Source organism: Channa argus, chromosome 7, assembly GCF_033026475.1.
Source record: "Channa argus isolate prfri chromosome 7, Channa argus male v1.0, whole genome shotgun sequence".
Taxonomy (NCBI): Eukaryota; Metazoa; Chordata; class Actinopteri; order Anabantiformes; family Channidae; genus Channa; species Channa argus.
The window spans coordinates 4772714-4796159 of NC_090203.1; the positions used below are offsets into that span (position 1 = coordinate 4772714).

General features: G+C 44.3%; 1 protein-coding gene across 9 annotated transcripts in view; it reads left to right on the forward strand.

The window, feature by feature from the left end:
• Window positions 1-23446, forward strand: part of satb1b (SATB homeobox 1b) — a 57805-nt gene that overhangs the window by 20363 nt on the left and 13996 nt on the right. For 3 of the 9 annotated variants that reach the window (XM_067510758.1, XM_067510760.1, XM_067510759.1), the window contains 7 exons: window positions 921-1044; window positions 6507-6618; window positions 7684-7761; window positions 11147-11646; window positions 14727-14939; window positions 17899-17970; window positions 18187-18342. In XM_067510758.1, coding sequence (XP_067366859.1) covers window positions 921-1044; window positions 6507-6618; window positions 7684-7761; window positions 11147-11646; window positions 14727-14939; window positions 17899-17970; window positions 18187-18342 — 1255 coding nt within the window. The remainder of the gene's footprint in view (window positions 1-920; window positions 1045-6506; window positions 6619-7683; window positions 7762-11146; window positions 11647-14726; window positions 14940-17898; window positions 17971-18186; window positions 18343-23446) is intronic. The other 6 variants (XM_067510762.1, XM_067510764.1, XM_067510763.1 and 3 more) reach the window with 4 other exon arrangements.

The following is a 23446-nucleotide window of genomic DNA, read 5'->3' on the forward strand; positions in this document are numbered from 1 at the left end:
TGATGCGCCAAATGAAATCTGTCTGTCTTGGAGGGGCGCTTGCAGCAGGAAAAACGAGCGGGGGCCCGAGTGTGTTCATCTCTCTTTCTCTCTGGTTTCCTCTCTGTCTGTCTGATTGTTCCAGTGATTTGGCCAATTCATCAATAAACACTTCGGACAGAGTTTGGCTAACACCGTAGCCCTGCTGTACACCTCTGTTTTGGGCAAAGTATTTTTTTATTTTTGGGGGTTTTTTTTTCCCCAAATTGACTCGTCTTAACCAAACGCTTGATTATTGCCAAAACCTCTAGAAAATGAATCGCCAACAACTTTCACAATATAATTTTTCAAGATGTTTTATTTTATTTATTTATTTTTTTATCAAATGCACAAATTTCCTTGGTTTCAGCTGCTTTTGCCCTTTTCGCTGTCTTTGGGATTTTGACTGTTTTAACATGTCAGTGTGGGCTCTGCGAACTAAATGGTGAATTGACTTTATTCTTGAAAGAAATAATTATTAACAGAAAATCACAATATACATTAATTGCAGCTCCGCTCTCTTGATATGTACATTTGCTGCAGAACAGTGCTTCTTCTCACACACACACTTAGATCAAATTTGTTTAGAGAAATAAAGACTGGTGTTATAACCCCATTGTTCAACATACAGAAAGACAGTGCTGTCCAGTGCTTACGATCAGATTTAATTTTGTTTTGCTGATACTTTATCATTTCATATAAGATACCATCAGAGCTGCTGGTTTTCCTTTCTATCTCCACATCATCTGAATTGTTTCTCATGCTTTCCTCTCACCCCTTTCCCACCCTTCTCTCTCTGCATCCCTTCCTCTCCTTTGCCTCTTCCTATCTCCCCATCAACCCTCCCCCCACCCCCACCCCCCTCCACCCCACACCCTGTATGTCTCCTTCTCTCTCCACAGTTGTCCTAAGCTGGAGGACCTGCCGCCCGAGCAATGGAGCCACTCTACAGTAAGAAACGCCCTCAAGGAGTTACTCAAAGACATGAATCAGAGCTCTCTGGCTAAAGAATGTCCCTTATCACAGGTGCTGAAGCCCAGTCTGCTTTTTGAAAAAGAAAAAAAAAAAAAAAGCCCAACCCCACCCCCTTTTGATATCATATCACACAACAAAACAAACACCCCTATCTCCATCCCCTCTGTCTTTTATCCTCTACTTATCAAATGCCCTGAGTTTGATCAAGTGAGAAAGAGAATCGTCATAAAAAAAATCCTAATCAGTTGATGGTGTTCCGTTTGCCACATTTTAATTTTTATTTCTGTAAGTGTTTTTGTGCTTTCTTATACCGCCCCCAGCACACACACACATGCACACACACACACACAGAGACAGATTTGCGTGTGATGGCAGCCAAAAAGCAGAGGTGTTGTTGAACGTATGGTTATTGTTAGATAAACATTGGCCCAGACCCAGAACAATCTGGATTCTTTTTGTTCTTTTTCTCATTTTCTCCATTCTCAACATTTCATTGCATCAGGCGGGAGAAACGTACATTCACACGTTAGGTGTTATAGTCTGTGTCTTTTGTCGCCTGTGAGGCTGGATAGAAAGCACTAGTGCAGATATTGTATTAACAGGCAGCGTAGTCACTATATCATAGAGGCAGCTCTGGAGTGAATGCAATGAAACGACAGTATATCTCTCACGGGGGCCAGTAATGTGTGTGTGTGTGTGTGTGTGTGTGTGTGTGTGTGTGTGTGTGTGAACGTGTGTATTTGCATCGATATGGAAATGAACTTACAGGACATGTATGTGAAAGAGTTATTTGTGTTTAGCATGTGCATGTGTATTTAAATCCAAGCATGTGCGTGGGTGCCTTCAATGTGAAGCCAGCTCTCCTCTCAGGCCACCGTATGGTCACCTGGAGACCCTCATTTGCACTGGGAGTGTGTTTGTGTGTGTGTGTGTGTTTAGCCGGGCATGAGCATTGCGCTGATGATGTAAAGAGTCCCTGGGTGGCGTTCAGGCGCAGCCCAGCCCGGTCTGGTAATCACCCTGTTTACGGTCCATATGTGAAGACGGCTCAGAAGAGAGCACCCGCTAGCTCAGAGGATCTAACACACAGACACACGTGTTCCTCCTCAGACAAACATTCGCCATTTTCACATACACACTCGACTTAAATTAAACTGAAGATTGGTTCAGCTTTCCAGTGAGGATGAAAGACGATCCTGAAAAAAATGTCTTGAACTGAATCAGTGTCTTTCTTTCTTGGATGTGGTTTGTAGCTACCAGTCTGGTGCTAAATTCAGATCTAAATTGTAATAAATGGTCCACTGTCACGCAGAAGCTGTAGTCAGGCATTTTTGGATTCAGAGTAGCTTCAGCAGAAGTTAATTTTGTACAGTGTTATTGTTTTGCTTTGACATTTTTACATCTCATTTCTGTCTTTTAGTTTCCGATGTATTTTCAACAGTAATTGGCAGCTTTTCTGTGTTGTTTCTTCATGTCTGCCTCGGTCAAACATGGCTGCCGTGGTGGTGCTTGACATCTGTTAATCTGTGCCGTTTCTTCCACCTAATGCCAAATGGTTCTTGAGACCGGCTTTAATGTTTGACCTATGTCCCCGTGTTGCCGCGATACATGGACTCCCCGGCCTTTGACCAGTGGTGTCAACGCCTGCATGTACTCTGCTGAAAGGTGAGAAGCCAGAAGGCATTTGGCCCACCCTCTGAGCTTTCTGAGTTCACCGAAAAAAGTGAAATGAGAAGGAGGGGAAAGGGGCGTTACATGAGAGAACAGAAGATTGGCACATTTTTAGGATTAGTGTTCCCTTGATATTCTGCAGCGTAATCCCAGACCAAAAAGAGAGGTTAACAGATGAGAGAATCACAACGAGTGAGTCAAAGAGAATTAGCCCACCTCTGAACAGGGCTCTGAAGAGGAAGGGAGAGGAGGGGTAGTGGAGCAGGGAGGAGAGGGCAGTGGGGGGTTATTTTGTGAACTGCCGCTTTTGTCAGGGGCCTTGACAAACATTTAGTTTGATTCTTTTGTAGCAGAGAGTCATTCTTTGTGTGTTTGGCCTACAAATGGCATACGGAAACTTGGGGAGAGGGAAGGTATTCACATGACACGCAACTGATTCCAACCTGTTAACAGCTTTGGAGAATCCTCACCAAAATACAACTTCTCCTGTTTCTGCCTGTCAGGCGTATTATTATTATTTTTTTTTTTTCTTGGGTTGCTACCAAGCTTAGCAACCCCCTTGGCCCATGTTCACAGAAACTATGGCAACAAACAAGATCTCCCCCTCTCAACTCACCCCACTCTTTCCCATTGCCACCACCACCTCTTCTTGCCCACCCCCTGCTCACTCTCACTGGGCGGCCCCTGATGCACCAGCTGCTGCGTTGCGTAGCAGCAAATAGTCATCAAAATGCCATCTTTGCAGGCCTTCCACCTCCAATGCCATAGGCGCAACCTGGTTGCCAGTGCACGTGTGTGCATTTCCGAGTGTATGTGCGCGAGTGTGTGTGTGTTAGGCCGAAAGGACGATGGGGGAGGGGGGTCATCCCAGTTGAGGTGGATATGTGCCATAATTGAGCTGTGTTAGATGTTGGCGAGAGACAAGGCACAGTGTTGCAAATGGGATGTGCTTTTTCCCCAGCTGATTCAAGACATCAGGCTAAGTTGGAGTGTGTACGAGTGTGTACGTGTGTGTGCCTGTGTGTAACTGCACCATGTGTGTTTGTCTGCGGGGGTTGTACTTTGTGTGTGTTTGCATTTTCCAGTGTGTGCACCACACTCTGACGCTGGCAGCTGGGTGCCTACAGTACCTGCCTGCTGCACTGCTATTCTGTTACACACAGACAGACATGCTCTCTCTCTCTCTCTCTCTCTCTCTCTCTCTGACTCTCTCTCTTTCTCTTCCTGTCTCCCATGATGGGGAGTGGAGTAGATGTAGGGACCGATAGTAGCCCAGTGCCACTTCCTGGTCTTGCTGATAAGCTTTCTGTGCTGCAGATGGCTATCACTTAAAGGGTCTACACACACGCTCATGGAGACACACACTCATACACACTGGCACGCACACACACAGCCATGCTACCTGTTGACAAGCCCTAGTACAGCCCTCCTGCTGGCACCGCAATGGCAGCAGAGGCTCTGGTTATCTGCTTGATTTCACTTAGTGTGGATGCATGTGTGTGTGACAGAGCAGTGGGGAGAGAGAGAGAGAGAGAGAGAGAGAATAGGTGTGTGTGCATTGTTTCGTTCACACATACACGCAGGGCCCCCTGTGAGAGGTAGAGTGATGTATTGAGGGAGAGGGCTGATTAATGAGGAGCGTTTATTAGAACATCTGTGTCAAAGATGGCGGAGAAAGAGGGAGCCAGGGAGATGGGGAGAAAGATGGGAAGAGAGAGAGAGAAAGGCACGCTGTCTTTTTGCAGGCCTCTCATTTGCTGCCTGGAGCTGCCTTAGCCCAGATATACTGTAAATAAAATTGGAGGAGAGGAGTTCATTATCCTCCTGACTTGGAAGAGGATTCTTCTTACTTTGAATGCACGGTTTTTAGATGGCTCTTTGGCTTGGGAGTTGGCTCTCGGTGGCAGGTTACATGTCTGTCTTGCAGGAACGCTTGCAGCAAGAGCAAACCGAGAGTGTGTGGTTTGCTGCGCTACAATTCTCAAATATCCGGGCAGTAAATTGCAAAAGCAAAACAATTAACTCTCAACTTCTTTTGCACACAGCAATGAATCAAATGGAAAGATCCCTTTCAGAGCATACAGTAAAATGTTGAAGTTATTTCCTAATACAGATCACGCATAAATCTTAAAGAAGGAGCTGCTTCATGCATTAATGTATGACCCATTAAAAGGCCACTTCTGACTTACTAACCCTAACCTGAACCCTATCAGGGTTTTCATTGAATGAAGGCTTTTCAATGGATTCATAAAAGACTGCTTTGTTTTACGGTGCAAGTCCAAACGCAGACCTCTTCGCCCTCCTGTTTTTCATCATGACAGCATGATGCGCCACAGCACGGTTGGCACAAATTCACACCCAGCTGCAGTCACCAGCGTGACTCTTGCATCATGTTCCTGTATTGCACTTTCAAAATATAACCAGCTGAATGGGTTTACAAAATGGACAGTGACGCAATGAACTCTTTGTCTTTGTCGGATTTTAATATTTTCGCACCGAGACTTGGCAGCTAATGCAGCCAATGTCCCGAGCTTGTAATACAGCTCGTAAAAACTTTTGATTGCTGTTATGGGCCTCTAGTGTCCAATGGAAATTATTTGTCTTTTTGGGGGGGGGGGTGAGGTATCTCATGAAGCGGGTGAAAACAGTGCTGAAAGCTTCTTGCAACCTTGAACAAATCTCTCCTTGCGACAGTTTGACAGATGAAACTTTTCGATCCTGTGAGCTTTGCCTGCCTTTGGACCAAGTTCTTGGTGTCTTCTGGTTGAACATGTGTTATGAGTGCTTGCTGCATAAGGTGCACACAGCTTTAAGAGAGAGGTCAAGAGTTCATTTGTGCAGAGAGGCTAGAGCCAGAAAACCAGAATCATCTTGCACTAGCTCATTGTGCTTCCACTGCCAGGCTGCTGTGCCAGAAGGTTCCCTCAGCATCCTCCAAGCGCATATATTATAGAAAATGATAAAGATGGCATACCTGTAATTTGAAAACAGATGGTTTGGTTCTTTTGAATATTTATAGCAATCAAAAACAATATCTCCTGCACCAACCTTGCTATTCGCCCGCAGGCTAGCAAGGTGTTAAAACATTCATTTTAATGAAACTGGAAGGGTAAAAAAATAAAAAATAAATAAAAAATTAAAAATTGCCGCTTTGTTTTTGTAAGGCGAAGGCGGATAGTTGAAGTAAATGTAGAGAAGGCATGGAGTCGACTGTAAGTGGGGAGATGGGAGCACATGTGCATCGGAGAGCGACATGCTCGGCGCGGCCCTCGGATTCTTTGAAGTTGTTGTCTTTAACAGATTGTTGTCTTTAACAGATTGTTTAAATAAAAAAAAAAAGCAGAAAAATAAAAGGGGTTTCTCTGTTTACATCGCCTGACTCCCCAGATGCTGATATTCAATAATCTGCTATCTTCTTTCCTTTTAAAGGTAAATATCCTTCCTGCCGCTTGCTCTTGATGTCAACAGACGTAGAATTCGGTTGACCTTATAATTTGCCCACTCTGAAATAAAGCAAAAAAAAAAAAAAAAAAGACAAAACGAAAACGTTCAAACAAACTCAACGGCATTTGATAAAAAAAGAAAAGATACAGCCTTGTTTGATTTCATTTGTCTTACCTTTCGAGGGCGAGATCCGAAATTTCTGCATGTGTGATACATTTTAGGTGGCTTATTTATTGCTGGGTTTTTACTATGTCCCTATCTTTTATTTGTTTTGACAAGCTACAGTGTTACTGCATGTTTCACAAGCTTTAATATTATGTATATGTTTTCCACAGTGAGAATCTAAAGTCCCTCTCTCGTTCTCTCTCCCTCTCTCTCAATCAATCTCTCTTTTTCAGAGTATGATTTCCTCCATTGTGAACAGCACTTACTATGCAAATGTGTCGGCGGCGAAGTGTCAGGAATTTGGGCGCTGGTATAAACATTTCAAGAAGACAAAAGATATGATGGGTAAGCAAAACGGAGGGGCGCAAACTATAGCGCTCACACTTTTGTCTCTTTGCACACACACATATACACCAGTCACCATTACAATATGTTCTCTAACCAGCCATTTCTTTGTCTTCTTGCTGGTGCATGAAGCTGAAATACATTTTTATCTTGTTATCTAATAATTCGAAATTGCTGCACACAGTTTTGCAGCTGAACACAGTGTTATCTTTGATTTATCCATTATTGCTTTAACTAACACTGATGCAAGACGCAAATCGAGACCATTGGCTGTTTGTATTTATTTATTTTTTGTTTGTGAGCAAGTGGTACGCTCGCTCACAAACAGGCCGCAATGACTTCAGCTGGCCACCGCCTAGTCTGAAATTCAATTAAATTTTCTTATCAAGCCTCTGACAACACATGGCTTTATATTATCTTTAAAAAAAAAATCCCCTTTGACCGACCAGGAAATGAGGTTATATAATACCAGTAGCGCCCTCGCTGGAGATAGGGTTCCGATATATTTTGGTGTTGATTAAGCAGAACTCTCCTCTCTTGTGAGGCTCGTAAGGCTGCGTAATGTTGCGATATTAGCTTTAACGATCTGGTGAACAATCTTTTTCTCTTTGCCAGTGTGCTGCTGCTCGCAGTGATGACAGATGAGATATTGTATCAAAATGTTTTCACAGCCTCCATGCAAATAGTGTGTTGTGATCACATCTTATCTGATGTTTTTGTTTTTTTTTTTATTTTTTATTTTTCTTAAAGTAGCAACATACGCTGGAAACATTATTTAGTTGCTGTACTTCTTGCACACTCCTACACATTTGCTGTCACCGTTTATTTCTATCTGATGTTGTGTTCCTCAAAAGTAGGACTACTGCAGCTGCCAACCTGGGCCTAGTGGTGCTGCTGTTTTAAATGTCATGTGTCTGCTTAGCTGGAGTGGGAGGAGTACTGTAGAAAGCCTTAACCTTGTGTTTCTTTCCTCACAACTCTTCCTGTGTGTGTGTGTGTGTGTGTGTGTGTGTGTGTGTCTGTTTGTGCGTGTGCATGTGCGTGCCCTGCCATCCAACTGTGCAGGCATGCGCCAACCCTCACAGCTGGAGGGCTACCTGGGGACGTGTGTCCTCCGTGAGAGCCCGCGTGCCAATGCACTAGGTATGTCGCAACATGGGCACACACACACACACACACACCGTACGCACACATGCATGTGGGCATGGTTGTTTTTTTTGTTTTTGTTTTTTCTCTTCGGAGGAAATTACACTAACATAAATTAATGCCTTGGAGACTTACTCTGACCTCAGCCAGCTACCTGAGTGGCTTACAGTCTGCTTATGTAGCTCTTTTTTTCCAAAGCGCTTTACAGTGTTGCTTTACATTCACCCATTCACACCCCGATGACGGCGGCCGCCATTCAAATGTGCTCACCTAGCCCACAGGCAGCAACGTGGGGCTGCCAAGGACACTTTTGACATGTAGCCATGTGGAAGTCGCACAACTGACCATGTGGAACTACTCTACCAACAGAGCTACCTTCCACCGAATCATAATCATTACAGTTCAACCTTCAAGACAAAAACAAGCTTAGATGCTAAATTGTAGTTCTTTACTCTGTGTTGACCAACTTTTCGTCGCCATGACACAAGTGCACAATCTCATGATACAAGAAGGTAAATACACACTGAACACATGAGAGGAGCTACGTTCCACACTTAATACCTAAACTGCGTGCTTAATGCTAAATGTCTGCTTTGCCTAAAATGCTTGTCAATTATAATCTTAATCTTAATCCTAAAACCAAATAGCACTTTTACTCTATTTTAACTCAAGCACAAAAAAAAAAAAAGATTGCTCACACTCAATCTTCTCATCTTAATTCTCAATCTCTGAAATACTTAAAATTGTCACGTACACTAATTGAGCAACACTGGCAGCAGCAATAATTACTTCAGGAGATTTTTGAGCAAGGCTCACTTTTGTGACCAATCAAAGAATCTCAATGATTTCTGCTCCATTAGAACATTTTAGAACATTCTCATTTACTGTAATTTCATAATGAAGACCACCTGAGGCTGCTGGGCAGAGTGTGGAGGAGCGTAGCAGAGCAGGGAGAGCGAGGAGTGGAATTGTCACGCTAGTGCTACCTGAAGCTGTAAATTGGAGCTCAAACTGTGGAAACAATGGAAATTAGTAGCCTTCCTAAGAGTGATTTCATGCAAATAAAGATTTTTAAAAAAGGTACAACACAATAAAGGCTTGTGAGCGAGACTGGCCCTTCTAATCACAGGAGGTCAAACCTTGAGTGTGCTGGTACCTCGTCTCATAGGAGACATATCTAAATTCTCTTTCCTCTTCACTTTAAAGAAACATGACCAGCTGTTCATTTTAACGGTTCTTTGTATCAGTCTCTCTGAGGATATCGAGTGCTGATAAGAACAAAACCACATAGAGAGTCCGAGATAACATCTCAAGATGTGCTTAACACTCGTACACACAACTTCCAACACCCACGTTTCATGTTAGCCAAACCCCAGACACAAAACCCTGGCACACGAGCCTTAGGTGCCCAGCACACACACACCGAAGGAAGCTCCTCTGTTCTCAATATTCACGAGGGGCGTCTCTCTCATGTACGTGGCCACAAATGGCTGGAAGAGCAAGGTGCAGTGCCAAGTGCGGAGTCTGGGTGTGACGCTCACATGGTCGACCCCTGCTGCGTTTGGTAGCAGGGTGGTATGTGACGCTGCATTTTCTTCAGCCACTTTGAGCCTGGAGTCGTGGGGATTAAGTACCTGGTTACACGTAGCGGCGAACTGCTTTTTGCGCCAGCTGCCAGCAAATATGGTATCGGTTCTTTTTGACGCGGCAGTGCCAGGAAGCCAAGGCAGGACGGAGCGGGAGTTAGGTCACTTGGTCCGTGTCTCTTTCTCATTCCACTCCCTCACTCATAGTTACACACACACTCTCTCTCCCTCCCCTCGCTCAGCCCACATCCCATTCCCATTGTGTTTAATCCGGGCCTCTTTTGTGGCAGGATTCCACACGAGGACTCCCGCTTCTGTGGCAGCCTTTTTCTCCCAGGGCCTGCCATGCTCTTCTGTCACCCCTTCTCTATTCAATTTGCATGGAAATGCCTCCGTGTGCCTGCATGTTGGTGTGTTGTTGTGAGCATGCCCCGCAGCACTCTGTGCGAGCAAGCATATGCGCACACACACGCATTTACATATGAGTGAATAGGCACGCCATACCATCAGAGCCAGGGAATGCCAGGGATTATGGGAAGAGATGTGATTATTACCAAGATTTTTATTTTTTATTTTGCCTTTGTTTTTTTTTTTTATTCCCCCCCACATCATTTGTTTTCGACAAACACTCGGTAGACCCGTCTTGGCCGGGTGTTTTGTGCTCGCTGACAGTCAAGAAACAGGGAGCTCAAACACACGATTATTGTGGGTATTTTTGGAAACCATCCATGCACTTAATCTTTCATCTGCTAAAAGAATTCAGCTTGTTGAAGACCCCGACACCCCCCATCTTCCCTACAACAGCAATTTGTGATTTTCACAATGCCATACTATGCTTTTCAGCGGGACGTGGGGGCCTCGGCACACTTCGAAGGTGTTGACGTTGCCATCCATATGAATTCTTAACCGCTGCCCCCACACTCACTCGCTGCACAGAGCACGCAGAAAGCTTCAGCATATGTGAATTCCTTAAAGAGAGGTGGAAACATTGAGCTGCTCTAAACGCTCATTCACTTCACTGTGGGTAGTACTTTGAATGTTAAATCATTGTTTTCATCCTCTAAGCACATAATTTAAAGCTATCTTAAAATATTCCCCAGCAGCCATTATGTGCTTAAAGATTCCCAAAGCAAGAGATGCCGCAAAAATCTCCAAAATGCCATTAAATGACGGCGCATAGAATAGAAGCCTTACAGATAGTTCAAGTGAAGTATATTGAAACAGGGCAGTTTCTCTGGTTTTACTCTGCACACATCAATGTGCTACTTCTGTCTCGTTCACTGCTCCCTGCATTTATATTTAGACCACCCTTCCTTAAAAATGTCACATTGGCTAGCTTGTGCTCCTTATTTTAAAATTAAGCATGTAAAGACAGAATCACATTCATCAGCACTGCTTGTCTTTTGGACACACACACAAACACACACACACATACACTCACACCATTCCTGTACTCACACATTACACACACATTCCACTGTCTCTCTCCAAGATTATTTTTTTTCACATGATGAGGCCACAGACGTTGCGAACTTAATTTTGTAGGCATGGGTCGTAAAAGACACAGGTCGAACACAATGGGGCTTTTATCTGCATTTCCATCGCTTCCTATTTTTTTTTTTTTTAACCAATCCTTAACTGATCAGCTGTGTCAGGGAGGAAGAGGCCAGTTAAGAGGAGATTCTAACTTCCTATTTTTGTTACGTTTGGGTATTAATGTGCACTAACATTTTACATTTAACATTTTTTGAATTCTTTAAATCAATAACTTCTTATCTTTCTGCTCCGTCTTCCAGCTGACATGGATGGCCTGTCTGACCTCTCTCCACCCAGCTCCAACCACAACCACAACCACCTGGGCTTCTCCCAGCAGCAGCAGCCTATCCCTGGCAGCACAGCAGAGCAAACCCCCTCCTCACCTGTGCCGCCACTGCCCCACGCTCCACCGCCGCACGGTGGCCAGACAGGAGGCCGGCAGCCCCAGCTCCCCAGTCTGCACCACCCGGGCCTGGTGTCCACGCCCATCAGCCCCCAGCTGGTCAACCAGCAGCTTGTCATGGCACAGATCCTCAACCAGCAGTATGCAGTGAACCGGCTGTTGGCGCAGCAGTCCCTGTCGCACCAGTACCTCAACCACCCTCCTATTAGCCGCAACTCCCACACCAAGCCCCTGGAGCCTCAGGTGGCATCCAACACAGAGGTGTCCTCAGAGATCTACCAGTGGGTGAGGGATGAGCTGAAGCGGGCCGGCATCTCACAGGCTGTCTTTGCCCGTGTGGCCTTCAACAGAACCCAGGTGAGGAGGGAAGACAGATGGGCTGAAATAACTAATCAAAAAAATGTGTAACTATTGCTGATTCTAAAAAATCATATCAGAACAACAAATAGCCATCTTCTTTCAGGCTTTAGTGATTTGCTTTGCATCAGTCTGATTTTTCATTCCTCTTCATGTTGGTTTTGATAAAGAAGGCTGGAGGTTGAAGCTAAACACTTTACTTAGATTTTACCAAATAAGATAATAATGCAGTTCAATGGAACCGATGTTTGTCATAAGCTATATTGAATCAAATTTGTAGAACAATGGCAAAAAGGTCTGCACATTAATCACAATGACAAATGCAGACTTTTTAAAATGTATGTTATGTACAGTGGTACTGAAATTGTGTATTTATATAAAGCCTCACACAACATTTGTGGTTGATTTTATTTATTTTAAAACATAATTTAATCTGAAATATATCCAAGTTAAGCCGACTCTATCGTGAGACTCAAAATCAATCCACTCTGCTCCCCTCAGCCCTCCCTCTCCCTGCTTCACTATGCTCTTCTACCGTCTGCAAGTTCCCTGCCATGCTCTGCACAGTCCTTCGGGTATTAGCGGTTATCAAATTACAAAAATGAAAAATGCTGCAAAAGTTAGTGATGAATCAGAAATCGTCGATTAGTTAGAAAAGCAAGCCTGACTCGAAGACCTCAAGGACCGAATGTCTCTGCACTGCTGCCAGCGCTGCTCTGAGAATCTGACTGCACGGGAGGCGTCGGCACGGCAGGCGTCTTCACATCAAGATGCGTTTTTAGAGCATGTTTTTTCCTGAAAATGCTCAAAATAGTTGCATCCTGAAGACATATAGTGGCGTGGCAAAAAAAAAAGAAAAAAAGAAACGGAGCACAGACAGTTCCTTTTTAAATTAACATGAATGGGGCACTTTGACTTCCTGGAAATCTGTGTTTTTCCGGAGAACAGTGCATCTTAAGATACAGGGTGTAACTAAAACATCCAAAAACTAAAATTTCCTTTCCTTAACTAATACGAAAGTGTGTCCCTCACTGTCTAAACTTCCACATCAACATCCCGATGCAAAAGCAAACACACCACATTAAAGAAGAGAAGGGAGATTTTACGGGACCCCTTTTACTAACAAATATTAAGACTGGCCCGGTGTTTGAATTGGAGTGTTTTCTCAGCTTAAACCTCATTCATACAGTATTTTTGTACACTTCAGTAATCTAGCACCTTGAAGAGAGCTGGCAGCCTGCCATGGGAGGAGACCCAGGCTCGGTCATGGCTTGCATTCTCTGTCTGACAAAATATGTGGTTTCACTTCATAGTCAGAGGCCTCACACACACACACACACACACTCACACACACACACACATAGAACACTTTGATAAAGTCTTGCATGTACTGTCTGTATTAGTGAGGGGGGGGTGGTGGAAGGTGACAGCAAACCTCATTATGACTCCATTCACTTTGAAGTCTGTGTAGGAAAAGCAAAAAAAACAAAAAAAGCAGCAGCACATTCTGATAAGCATCTATTAGAATTTGAACATACAGCAACTCCCACTTGGAGATTGTCAAACTCCCAAACAAACAGAGTCTTATCTGTGGCTGATAGGAGGAATTAGCCCAGTGTGGCATTAGAGAGTTTGTCTTTGGAGGATTATTTATTAGGCATGTGTTTTTTTTTTTCCCTCCCTCAAGCCTGTGTTAATATCTTGACGGGGGTTTGTGGTCGGGTAGCGACATGAACAGGCCGCTTTTGATGACGGAGGTGAATGAAAAAGGAGGTGGTGGGAAGGATCTGAAGTCACTTTATTTTATTTTTAGTGAGAGAGGAAACAGGTTGATTGACCAAAGAGATAGACACTATACAAACACAATGAACATATGCCACTGATCTTGTGAACTCTTCAGTGGTGTTTCTCACCATGAGCGCGTCACCCTGAGTGATTTCATGTGATTATCTGTTCACACTTGTCTGGATATTGCAGACTTACCTATTTAAAACATGACACGTATAGTTGCATGTATTTTAATAGTCGGGCGAAACCACGCCAAGCTCATGTTTGTAACTCTTCTCATTTCCCAGGAGGACTCGCGAAAATTAAATAAAAAAATAAAGAAATAAAAATGCATGAGCATGTTTTCTCCATCACCTTGTTTTATTACGAAATCACACCTATTGATAGTGAGAGAAGCAGAGCGATGGTTTGCGCAGTGTGTGGCCAAGAGCTGATGAAAAGGCCCAATCACACGTCTCTGATAATGGAGTCATCGCCGTCTCATAATGATGGAATTGAGCGCTATTGAAAAGTAAACAGAGGATACGCTGATTGCCCGCCGTACAAGACTTTCACATTTCAGATGAGTAGCTGCGGCTCTTATCCAGAGCAACGTGCGGCACCAAGAAGAAGAGTCCAAGATCTGCAAAATTACATGCAACCGAGTGTAGGCAGTTCAGAGGCCACACAAGTTTCAGTGAAGTAGTTTTGTCATCTAAGAATGATCACTGATGAAGTGCTATGAACGAGCAGAACAGTGTTTTGTTTTTATTTTTACTTCGGAACAAAAGCTCTGTGGAGAGGCTCGAGTGTATCGAGGAGGAGGAGAGGACAGAGTCTTCTTTGAGATGATCTTGCATTAATAATAGAAGGTTGAGTCTGTTGAGTATAGAGAAAGTAGGGAGTCGGAGGGAAGTGGAGACGCAGTCGTGATCAGGGGACACAGACGAGAAGTGGAAACGCAGAAAAAGTCCAGACACCACCTGCTCTTCAGGAATTCTGTGCAGAGGGAAAATGTGTGGTCTAAAAAAGTAGCATTAATTCACTGAGCAGCACATCTTCATTTTCATTAGAGTCTGCATTTATGCCTCGGGCTCTGCTTATTTAAAAGTCTTCTAATGTGATTATTCTCCTCGTTGCTTGTTGCCACCCTGACTCCCCACAACTGTATCCCTCACTGGGAGCGCTTCTATCACTATTTTGTTTTTCTGTCACTCCCCCGCCCCCCCCCCGCCCCCTCTACTCCATCACCTCCCGTCCATCCCACCAACTTTCTTTTGTTTCTCTGTCTCTGCTTCCTCCCAATGATTCAGGGCTTGCTGTCTGAGATTCTGCGCAAGGAGGAAGACCCTAAAACCGCATCCCAGTCGCTGCTGGTCAACCTGCGTGCCATGCAGAACTTCCTGCAACTGCCAGAGGCTGAGCGCGACCGCATCTACCAGGAGGAGAGGGAGCGCAGCTTGACGGCTGCTTCTGCCATGGGCTCCGCTCCCCTCATTAGCACCCCGCCCAGCCGACCTGTACAGGTACCAGAGATTTGCTTTTTTTTTCTCTCTGTGCACGTTTTTGTCCAGTGTAAAGTAGTGTTATGCATAATATATGCAGCTTTTTTTGCTGATCATGGAGACAAAAACTGGAAACACTTTTTTTCCCAGGCACTTTTCAATCACCATCGTATTGCTAAACAAACCGCTTCTGCAAAATCCTCCAGTGTGTAACCCACCTTGGCTATTGCTTCCCATTCATGTGAACTGGCTGGCTAACATGCAGTATAAAAATGTTGTTAAGTTGCCTGCTGAGGGTTGATAAGATCATTCCTGAATTCCAGAGAAACAGTTGTGTAACTAACAGGACTTTCAGTCATAATGCTGTGAAACAAAACTATTGTTCTTTGAAGTACAAGTGGCTGAAAAATTACAATACATGTCTTTCTTGGGAGTGGGGCAGTCATAGTTAGACAGCATGTACGTAAAGCCCCAGTAGCTGCATCCACATATCCATCAGAGAGCTGCTGAGCTGTGCAGATGTATTTCACAGGCAGCCAGTCCTGAGAACAGGTGTGGATGCGTGAGAGCAGGTTGGAGTGATTTGTGGAATTTCGACTTTACCGTGTGCCCTTGTTGTGCTGTCAGTGCGGATGTGTAACCGACCTTTTGACATTGGCTGTGTTTCTTATTTGCCCCACGCCACAAGAGGTTAAACAGAACACAAGAGGTTCTGTATGTCAGTGGGACAGACAGACACGGGGAGGTTACAAATGTAAACGGCAGAAACACAGACAGGCTTGTGCAGTCGTTAACGCACTTTGTTTACATGTTGCGAAGCAAGTATTCATACAAGAGCCACCCTGGCACATTGTTTTGCTAGACGCCCCATGTTTCCCATTATTGTATCGGGCTGCAGCACGTCTAGAAGCACATGGAATAAACAGACGCCGAATCTCTCCGTCAACGTGGCCACCTGAGAACATGCTTTACATTCTCCCCGCATATAAATGAGTTCTACATCATCCCCGCCCTCACCACACAGGTGAGAATAGTGCACAAATGATGGATAATTTTTTGTGCTAATTTTGACCTTTTACCATGCATTAGGCGGCGTTAACAGCCCTCCCATTTGAAAAAATAAAGCTCACTCAGTGATGACAAGCTTCGTGAAAGATCAAACATCATTTAGTCAGTCCCTCTTTCAAAAATCGCTGCACACCGCAGCACAACTTTGTACCCTCGCTGCAAATCAGTGTCCCTCATTTGAAAGGTATGTGGCAACTTTCGACCACTTAAGCCCATTTGAAGTGCGGTCAGCTGCATCTGGGAGGTGAGAGGGGGCCATAGAAAGGCATCCTCTGTCCTGTCTTCAGTAAAGATTTGTCTTTTATTCAGATGAGGTGGAAAGACGGACAGAAGCACAGGCCCACCCAGCTCCGAAATGGAGACCCCCCCCCCCCCCTCTTAAATCGCTCAGCATGATCGCAGTTACTGTCTTTACAGAACTGAAAAGAAAGTGTCTCATTCTGAACCAGTGGTGCTGAACTAAATCAGGCCCACTTTGTGCTTCACAGCTCATCTTTACAATTTGAGTTTGTGTCAGGGCAGGACGGAAATGTAGGTTGAAAGACCTTTGCAGAAAAATGGGAAAAGATGCTTTGATTATTTTTTTATTTTTGCACGGCTACACATCTTGCTGTCAGTGTTTGTTTTGTTTTTTTCATTAGCATCCCAGAAGCCTGGACATGGATTGAAAGTATGAGTTTTTTTAGTTTTTCAAAAATCACATCAGGTAAATTAGACATCAGCAATCGCCTTCCTTACAAAATGAATGTACCAAGAGCCTTTTAGCACATCTGAGAGCAGCTTATAGACCTGTAGAGACACATTACAAACAGAAATAGATTTGCAAGCTGAATAATAAACACAATTACTATACGACCTACAGAAACTATTTCAACAGCCCCCAAAGCCTCTGGTTTGTAGATTTTACTCCCTCCGAATATTGTTGGAATGTTCTGAGGCCTAATGTACTTCACCTGTTCAACTTAAACCCATTGATATTTATCGTATAGACCCGTTCCTGCACAAGGCAATTCTCACACGCACTCCCGCAAATACACACACTCGCACACTCGTGCACCTGGCCATCTGCCAGCCTCTCCTATGGAGCAGTGCGGTGTGAATTCAAGCACATAAATCAGCCAGGGTGGCAATTGAGCCAGAGACAGAGGAGGGTTTTTTATTGGCCTCATAAAAACAGATGCAGAGGTATGTTTGTCTCACGTGGGCCGATGGGTCGGCTCAGCTCCCCCAAAGCTAGTTAGTGCACGTCCCGGCCTCAACAATTAACTTGACATGGTAACCTACTGCTCAGACTGACAAGCCCATGTCGAGCTGTTGTAAAACAGGATGAAAGGCCCAGAATTGATCCCACATTCCAGTTTCACCACAAAGTTTAAGATTACGTGATTGTTTTTTAACACACAAAGGGGCATATTTGGTGTCTAGACAAATACTTGAACATATATGTTTTTTTGATCTCAGGCTCTATCACAACTTGGTGTTATTATGGTTTATTTGAATGCCATGTACTCAGACCCAACCCAGTCGCTGTCTGCTTTCAAAAGGGCTCCCATGTAATGATTCATATGCTAATGGTTCCTGGGTAATGCTTTTATTAGGATACTTGTTACCTTGTCAAAAGATTTTTGTCAAGATGCAACAAGCCGCTGATTGAAGATGATTTGATTTCACTTCACTTGCATTTATTTTTTAATCACCAGCTTGACATAAAAATAATATCATTTCATACAACGCATCTAAGTGTTTTGGAGCAAAGTAACGCCAGTGCTGTGTGGGTGTAATCTGCACTCCTGTGTGTGTGTGTGTGTGTGTGTGTGAGATTTGTGCATGCATGAGTGTGCGCATGCTTCTCTTTATTTTTCCTCTTGTGAGCCTGAACAAATATGGCTGTGTTGTGTTCCTTACACTGCAGCCCCGAAGGGAAGACTGTAACAGTGTAAGGCCCGAGGACTGGAATCCCAGAATTCCCGTGGGCATTTCCCCTGTGAGTAAATAACTTCAACCCTCACCTCTCCACCATCACCAATCTGAACACAAACATATTTATAGACAGTACACGTTCTAGAGCTTATCGCCTTCTAACATGTGATTGAAGTGTTTGCAAAGAAACACTGAAGTTAGCAACATGCAAAGCTAATATTTGCACTCTGATCAATTTTCATTTGGAAAAATGACAGCTCTTCATTTTCTCTTTGAGCAGGTGAAACCTTCCCCTCTGCCCAGCGAGTGGAACGGCAAGACAGAGAGCTGCATTCTCAACATCAACTCTACCATCTATGATGAGATTCAGCAGGAGATGAAGAGGGCCAAAGTTTCCCAGGCCCTGTTCGCTAAGGTGGCTGCCTCCAAGAGCCAGGTATCTAAACACACGCTGAAGCTTTGCAGTCAACTTTATCATCTTTATGAAACCAAATCGATCAGTTTGGTTTCAGCTTCCAGCTGGAAAATGTAAAAAAAGGTGCATTCAGGCTTTTTTATCACCATTGATGCCTTAAAATAACATGGAGCTTGGTCTTTATTCAGCATCCAAAATCAAGCCAAGTCCATAAAAATCAAAGAAGGATTTCCGTTGCCTTCCATTGTTTGAAAAGCAGCATAATATTTGAAACAATCATTCCATGAGATTTTAACTTGATGAATTAGAGCAGTTGCGATGGACAATTAACCCAAAGCTGAAATTCCACGCCTGCAAACAGCTGATGGATTCCCCGTCAGTCATAAATGGGTTTGCCAAAACATTAGAACCACTTCTTATTATAAAGCAGTCCAGTACGAGTCCTCGACCCACTATGACCTCAGTAAAGATTTTCAAAAAAACTGAAAAATGGAACCTTGTGAAGTGAGAATTAATGGTGGAACTGCTGTATTGTACATGTGAAGTGACTAGTGAGTGTAAGCATAGTAATAATCTTTGGCCTGAGGATGTGATGCACTTGAACTCATAATACACACATTCACACACCAGTTGCACAGAAAACATTGAAAACATTTCCAACTTTGTCCAAATAACATTATAGTCTGGTAGTTTAGGAGAAGGAGAAATCATCCAACGTGTAACGTAACTAGCCTCAGTGCATCGCCGTGGTGATTTATGGACATAATGACACATGTCTGCTTTATTGTGGGTTTGAAGTTTTGCAGTCGACACTGTTTCAACACCAAACAAACTTGTTTATATTTGCTCTGCTCAGTAAGGCGATGGGGGCCCTTTGTTATCTTCTCCCAGAGAGCAGGGAACTCACACAATACAGGCTTGTGTGTGCTGGAAAAAAGAAAAGGAAAAAAAGCACAACACCAGTTTAACTCTTTATTAAAAGCAATTTAAATGTGACACTAAGGAGTTATTATTAAAGGTTTTCATGTTGCTGTCAGAGGCTGAGTTGGGAAGATTTCCACAATGGCGCTTGATGAAGAAGATGAGGGGAGAAATAGATCACCAAGGGCGGAATAATCTAGAAATATCTGCAAAGGCTTTATTTTTTTCTTGCTGATTAGGATGATTATACCCCCAGATAGCTTTGTTTTACCAAATTGCAGTTTGATGCCCAAACCACTGTTTTTGTTAAGGAGTTCAAAGACTTATTGGAAGGATGGAGAGAGAGAAAGGCGGCCGCAGCATTAACTCGCACATGTCTCTCTCCTCTCCTCCCTCCTCTGTCTGGGAACAGGTTTCCACCATGCCTTCTCCACCTCCCTGCTATCTTTCTGTCTTGCCCCTCTACCTCTCTTGCCCCCCCCTCCTTTTTTTTTTTTTTTTTTGGTTTCTGCCTCTCTTTCACGTTCCATTCATGGCAGGCGGGTGTGAATGTGAATTGAGCAGCAGATAAGAAGTGTGCTAATTATGCCTGTGAAAGGGGGCCTGGGAGAGCACTTATCTCTGGCTCCATCTCGTAATGGGCGCTCCCCGGGCAGCTGGTCTCCCCCCTTACTACCCAGCCGGCATTGACACAGCCACCAGCAGCACCAGGCCAGCGGCTGCTCCTCCCCATCAGGACCCTTGAACCCCCAAAAATCTGAGTCTAGCACAGAGGTTTCAGTTACAGTTTAAAATCTTGTAAAATTCCGGATTTGCCTTATTTCGTTTTAATTTGAAGTGGTAGTTGTATGCTGCAGTGAGAAGGTGCTGTTTTTACTGTTCATGTAAAAAAAAAAAACAAGGATGGACAATGGATTTCCCTGTGACTTTTTTGGGGGGGGGGGGGGGGTAGTCGATTTGTCCGTTAATCCATAAGTTACCTGAAGGTAAATTATTCGGTAACTCTTTTGTCAGCGAGTCAATTTTCACACAAACACTTGCTGGTTGAAGCTTGTTAAACGTGAGCATTCGCTAGACCAAACGGCTTCTGGAGAAAATAAGAGATTCATCAATAATGAAAATAATTGTTAGTTGCAGCCCTAGTGAATTCACTAAAATCAATAAAATTTTGCACACGGATAAACAGACAAGGATTGTTGTTTTATTTTATATATCTGCTAGGGTGTAGGGTGTGTGTGTGTGTGTATATATATATATATATATATATATATATACACACACACAGACAGAGAAAAAAAACACTATTTCCTCAAAACAGAAAACCCGTTTATCTGATTATTTCTGTTTATTCCAAAAACCTAGGTGCTGCTGCTGGAGCAAAAAAAAAATAACATGTTGTCAAGAATTCTTTTTGTGGGGAAATTCATGTTAATTATATATTTTAAATTAGTCTAAAATGAATTATAGCCAAATGCATATTTAAATTAAATGTTTAACATTTTTACAAAAGTCCAAAGAGGTTTGCAGCCTTGCAGGCAGGCAACAGCCACCATTTCAGCTTTGGATAGAGGACCATGCCAGCAAAGACTTCTGGTACTAAGCTTGGGAGTACAGTGGGGACGTGGCTGGTGATGAGGATGGAGGATGGGCCAGACTGGCACAGTGCCCATAAGGGGTCCGTGAAAATAATCGTGAGGGGAGAGTGGGCCTCATCACAGGGGCTGGCACCGTCCTGTCAGCTTGGTGTGCAGTTCAACCTCTGCGCCTTCAGCTCAGCTTATGATTTCCCAGCGTGTTGTGTTGAGCGTACATCTTGTAGTCTTTCTTTGGGTACTTAGTATTTGCGTGTAGTGTATGTGCGCTCATTTATGGAGCGACCGATGAGGAGGAGCAAAAAGTGATAGCGATTGAAAAGCAGATCAATAAGAGCTTTTTATTTGAGGGGGTCGGGGGGGGGGGGGTTGGGTCACAGGCAGCAGTTGGCCACAGGAGTTTACTAATTAGCCTACGCTTAGGTGTGTGTCTAAAACACTGCGTGTAGATGTTTCTGTGCATTAAACGTGTGTTTGTGTGCAGGCACATTTGAATGCAGGCGTTTGTTGTAGTGTATGTTTGGTGGTGGTGGTGGTGGTGGTGAGGAGGGGGGGGGGGGTCCTGGAACGCAGCCATCCTGTACTCTCTTATGACTCGTAACTACAGCAGGCCTCTGCCAGGTCTTCACTATCTCCCTCCCCCAAACACACACACACATACACACACGCACGCGCAAACACACACACACATATATTCAGTGTTACATTTCAATCACTCTTTTATTGCCATATATTCAGAGTAGTAACTATAGAGCAGTGAATCGAGCCCAAGTCATATCACTCAGATTAATGGTTGCCATTCTCTTCAAGTCTGAGCATACATACTGTACTTTTGTTAAGTAATCCATACAGCCAATCTGATTTATTAGGACAGATATTACATCTTGTCTTTGCTAAAACTCAGAATCATTATTCATGAAGCATTCCTTGATGATTCAGATGCTCCATCTCCTTTTACCTTCAGGAGATGTCAGACTTGGAGAAAACAAGTGCATCCCACTGGTTCACATCCAGCAGTAGTAGCTACGGTATAGTCACCAAATGGCCCCGAGATTCAAGCCATGGTCTGGAAAGCCTAGAGTTGATGTCAACATCATTAACCGGCTCAGTAGGCCTACGGCGGCATCTAGCAAGTTAGCTTGCTTTGTTTCCATTCGCGTTAACAGGGGAGGCTTGCTGCGTTGGCCAGCCTGGCAGAGAGGGCGGCTAATGTCGAGCTGAGCGATGGGATGTTAGCTGAGGGTGGAGCGGGTTGGGGCATTACTTTGACACGGCTTTTATGTCTAAACATCCCGACGCTTGCTGAGAGGAATTGTGCGACGGATGGAATCAGAGTCCCTGCTGTCATAAAACAAGCACCCTGGGAGCCCCGCACACCACGGGGCTCCAAGGCCTCCGACTCCTCAATGACCATTCGAGTACAGAACGCAGTCTCTGCCACCGATACCACCGCCCCTCACCATCTCTCAGTCTCTCTCTCACTCGCTCATTCTCCCCTGGAAGAGGCTACGCTAATTAGCCAGGCTCTAATGAGACAGAATGGCACTGATCTGGTCCGCCGCTGCGCCACCGGGGGGGCCGAGCGGGGGGAGCTGGTGCAGTAGGGGGGAGAAGGGAGAGCGAGTGGTGGGGGGGGGGGATTGGTGTATGCCATCTGTCACCCTGCACCCGCCTGGCACGGCAGTCCCTAGAGTGGAGGAGGGGGGGGGAGGGGCTGGTTGGTCTGGATAGGTGGGGAAGTGGGTGGAGGTGGATGGAGGCGGGCGGGGACACTGATATGAGTAGGATGGGAGGGTGACAGAATAACTGCTTCTGCTTCCTTCATGTTTTGGAAATGACTAATTTCCTGTTACAAGTGGAATCTGTTTAGTGGCCGTGTGTGTTGTTACAGGGACTTGAAACCTTTTCTTGGTTGTAATGTCAGATATGGAGCACATGACACATCCAACCAGACCTAACAAACAACCCCCCCCCACACACACACACACACTCCCTGTGTCACTCTGCTCTCTCCAATGGCTGCTTAACAAGAGGGGCAGATGGCTGACCTTTCGGGTGTCTGTTTCTAGATTATGAACGTTCGGAGGTTGGTCTGTTACTGAGGAGCCGCTTGGGGTCAGTACATTAGAAATCATGTTTTGCATGAAGCGCTGCGTACAAACGGTATCAAATGACATCCGAGTGTAGCAAAATTGATACAGTAAAGATGCTACCAGATACTTTTTAATATCAGGAACTGTGCCAGGGTTGTGATCACTGCTGGGGGCTATTTGTTTCAGCTGCACAATGAAATGTTGCACCTCCATAAGTTTAACTTGTTATGCTATGGCAGGCCAGGCACCAAGATATCCTCATTTTTTTTATTTGTGGACTCGTCTCTCTCGCTCATATTAGGTAGATCAGAGCAAGCATATCACAGCCCTAAGGGATCTAAAAGGGCCGCGACTGTTTATTAATTGATTTATTTATTTATCTCCTGTGCCTGCTTGGTTATTAGGTTGCCATGGGAAACAGGCTAAGCCAGATCCCCTCTATTATTAAAGACACAATTTCTTGAACTGGAGACCCAGCTGTCTGAATAATTAATTTAGCGAATGAATTATCTTGCAAAT